This window comes from Adiantum capillus-veneris, chromosome 23, assembly GCF_014529385.1.
Source record: "Adiantum capillus-veneris isolate H3 chromosome 23, ASM1452938v2, whole genome shotgun sequence".
Classification (NCBI taxonomy): Eukaryota; Viridiplantae; Streptophyta; class Polypodiopsida; order Polypodiales; family Pteridaceae; genus Adiantum; species Adiantum capillus-veneris.
Window position 1 is genome coordinate 106,277,753 of NC_140953.1, and position 3,710 is coordinate 106,281,462.

The 3,710-nt window shown below is 44.2% G+C and overlaps 1 protein-coding gene across 1 annotated transcript; it reads right to left on the reverse strand.

The window, feature by feature from the left end:
- Window positions 1-2,515: 2,515 nt before the first annotated feature.
- LOC147428306 (histone H3.2) lies at window positions 2,516-3,587 on the reverse strand. Its single transcript, XM_086496444.1, has one exon. The coding sequence runs from the start codon at window positions 3,537-3,539 to the stop codon at window positions 3,129-3,131; it is 411 nt and encodes a 136-aa protein (XP_086352570.1). The 5' UTR covers window positions 3,540-3,587; the 3' UTR covers window positions 2,516-3,128.
- Window positions 3,588-3,710: the final 123 nt, after the last annotated feature.

The window sequence follows — 3,710 nt, forward strand, 5'->3', positions numbered from 1 at the left end:
AAGTCCAAGTCTAGCAAGTGCGGATACAGACAAGAGATTCTTCTTGATCCCAGGTACATAAAGTGCATCAACAAGTGTGAAGGAACTGCCATTAGCAGCAGTGAGCACAATCTTTCCAACTCCCTGAACTGGATAAGAGGCGTTGTTGGCACAAGTGACTGAATTCCCATGAGGGACAGACTCGAGAGAGGTAAACAATTCACGATGTGAGGTAATGTGCTTTGTAGCACCACTGTCGAAATACCACACATGTGAATCTGCAGCAACTGACAAGCATGCATCATGGACAGCAGGATTGGAAGTGCACTCTGCGCTAAAAGCCCATTCTGCATCAACATCAGCATCACAGTCTCCTTTCACAGAAGACTCAACAATGGCTGCATTTGTAGTGGAACCGGCATTTGCAGTGGAACCACCCTCTTTCTTCTTAGCCTCTTTGGCCTTCAACTTAGGACACGACTTGATCAAGTGATCATTGGCTTTACAATAATGGCAACGCATCTTCTTTTTGCCCTTATCACCAGAATTGCCAGACGAAGTGCTGCCAGCAGAAGCATTAGGAACATAATTTTTGCCACTCGCAGCAGAACCATAAGAAGTGGTTGCATTACTGTTACCACCCTTTCTTTGAGAAGCAATAAAAGCCTGTTCAACTGCACGCTGCCTAGTCCTGTTTTTTCTAGAAAGTGACTGTTGCAACAGCAATGTGCATAATGCATCAAACTTGACAACTTCAGGATTTCCTTGGGTCATGAGTCTCCAAGTACAAGCAAAAGTCTGGTAGGAATCTGGTAAGGCATCAAGAACAGTCTGCACAAGGGAACTGTCCGAAATGACTTCACCTGCAGAAATGAGTTGCTCATTGATATCCTTGACACTAGCAAGGAAAGTGTCCAAATCATCTTCCTCATGCATAATCTTCGACTCTAGCTCTTTACGCAGCAAAGCAATTTTAGCCTCATTGCGGCTTGCATAAAGACCTGCTAGAATATCCCAAGCCTGTTTTGCAGATTTTGCTGAACGGATGTGAGGAATAATGGTGCGCTTCACAGACAACGCAATCAATGCATGAGCCTGCGCATCCTTAACATCCCAACGAGCTTGTTCTGCCGTAGGCAAAACAACTCTAACAGCTGTAATCCTTGCAGCAAGACCTGCAACATCCTCAACATCGCCTACATCTTCAGAACCAGGACGTACATCAATTCCCTGCACAATGTTCCAGACACCTTTTGACACAAGAACATGTTGCATCATATAAGCCCACATAGGGTAGTTGTCCCCATCCAACCTGTCCTCAACAGCAAACATCTTGAACACATCTGTGTTGTTGTCAGCCATGGTAAATGTTGCACCTGATGTGAAAACTGCCCGAAAATAGGAGAAATGGAGCGGGAACAACTTGTGCTATATAGCACAAACCGTAGAAGACTATAAGACACCTGTTATGCAGAAAACGGCACTGACAGAAAATCTGCACAAAATGACGAAATTGCCTATGCAGTACTGCCCGTAGTGGAAACGGAGGCCGAAATGAGCCCAAATCAAAATTCTAAGCAACCCAAGCTCTTCGAGCTTGCCCAAAATATTTGTCGACCTACGAACGCTCGCCAAAGCTCACTGAAATCGGAGAAAGTGAGCAGGCGTGTGCTGGAGCAACTGGCGACTAAGCCCGGGAGGACGTAACCTGCTCTGATACCAATTGTTGGAATTAGGGTTGCAGAGAAACACACACAGCTTGGAGAAGACGAAGGAAGCTCAAGGCACACAATAGAGAGTGTGTTACTTAGTATGCAATGAAAAAAAAAATAGATAGCCCTAGAGTGATGGGCGTATATACAATGCACGGGGGAAAAAACCTCCTAAAGAGGGAAAAAATGCCCCGGCGGTCCTAGTGTGTTCACACACATCACTACCACATGTATATGGTAACATGTACATGATTTATAAAAACCTTAGGAATCCAATGAACAAGGCGATTCAAGGTTCTTATGTGGTGTAGCGAAGAACGCAATAGGAGGGTGACAAGCTCACACATGACAAGAGACCAGTGCAATAGGAGGAGGAGTGAAAATTTCATTGAGTCCTTTTGCGCACGATGTGGGTACACTACCGAAACAAGACGAGTGGGGGTAGAGTGACTAGATCAATCAAGCCAGAATCGCACAATGTGGTCATTGATCCAAAACAATGTGAGAAAGGACGTCTTCAAGTGTGGTCCCATGTTGATGTAGATATTATGTACGCACGTGTTGAGTGAAAGCTCTTGATGCGGTGCTTAGAAGTAGAGGCTAAGTGAAAAATAAACATTAAAAAAATACAAACTAATCATTAATAGGTGTCATCATCACTGTTTGAAAAGAAAGATTTCACACAACTAATCTCATAGAGACTATATATATAATGTGATACTTTAATGTTTCTTCGCTAAACACTAGACCCATAACATCTAGTGTTACTTGGCTAGGACACTAGCTACACACTTCAATAATCCTCTACAAAATTTAAGGTAAACCATGGATCATGATTCATGGGGACTGACTATGCAAAACTGATCATAAGACTAGTAGTCCTTATGACTTGGGGTTGATTGATGGATTCTAAAGTAATTTGGATGGGGTTTGAAGTGTTCTTTCTACTTTGATCAATTGAGTTCAAACTTGTTGATGCTAAGCCTTTTGAGCGAGTTGAGATTGTGCAAAATTAAAGTTGATGATTAGGTTAAGAAAGTTACAAATGGGGTTAGCTTGGGTATTTTTTACTTATAATTCCAACTTACCTTACTAATGCTCTTCAATTATGGCCATTGCATTTTCTAAGGCCATAGATCAACAGCCATGCTCACATCTCTGCGTTACATAAGAGGCAGTCTTGATACGATTGTTCACTATGTTTCCATTGAATTGAGAGACAACTTGCCAACTTCAATCAGAGAGAACGAAATGATTGATCAAATTCAAGATAAAAGGGGAAAGATTGAACAAGCACAAAAGCTTCTCTCTCTCTCTCTCTCTCTCTCTCTCTGCGCGCAGAGACCTTTCCTCTCAAGCATTATGAGCAGACAAGACGAAACCCCAAAAGAATGGTGGTGTAGAAATACACCGTTGAAGAAGCAAACCAAGACTGTCCTATGCACGCTCACCTCTGATGCGACGAGCAAGCTGGATGTCCTTGGGCATGATTGTAACTCGCTTCGCATGAATAGCGCAGAGATTGGTATCCTCAAATAAACCCACAAGATAAGCCTCTGCAGCTTCTTGAAGGGCAAGCACAGCAGAGCTCTGGAAGCGCAGATCAGTCTTGAAATCTTGGGCGATCTCTCGCACCAGGCGCTGGAAGGGAAGCTTGCGGATAAGCAGCTCTGTGCTCTTTTGGTACTTGCGAATTTCTCGCAAAGCAACAGTACCAGGGCGGAAGCGATGGGGCTTCTTCACGCCGCCTGTAGCAGGGGCGGACTTGCGAGCTGCCTTGGTGGCCAGCTGCTTGCGAGGAGCCTTTCCTCCTGTAGACTTGCGTGCTGTCTGCTTCGTACGCGCCATCTCTGATGGTCGAGAGAGTATGCAAGTATAAAAATCTGTTGGCTTTGAATGTAAAGAAGACGATTGGCACTGCTCTAGGCCACACTCTCTTTTAAAACCTCCTCATTTCCCGCCCTCTACGATCCGACGCTGCTCTTTTCTCTTCGCAATTTAGATCCAATGGTCGATCTT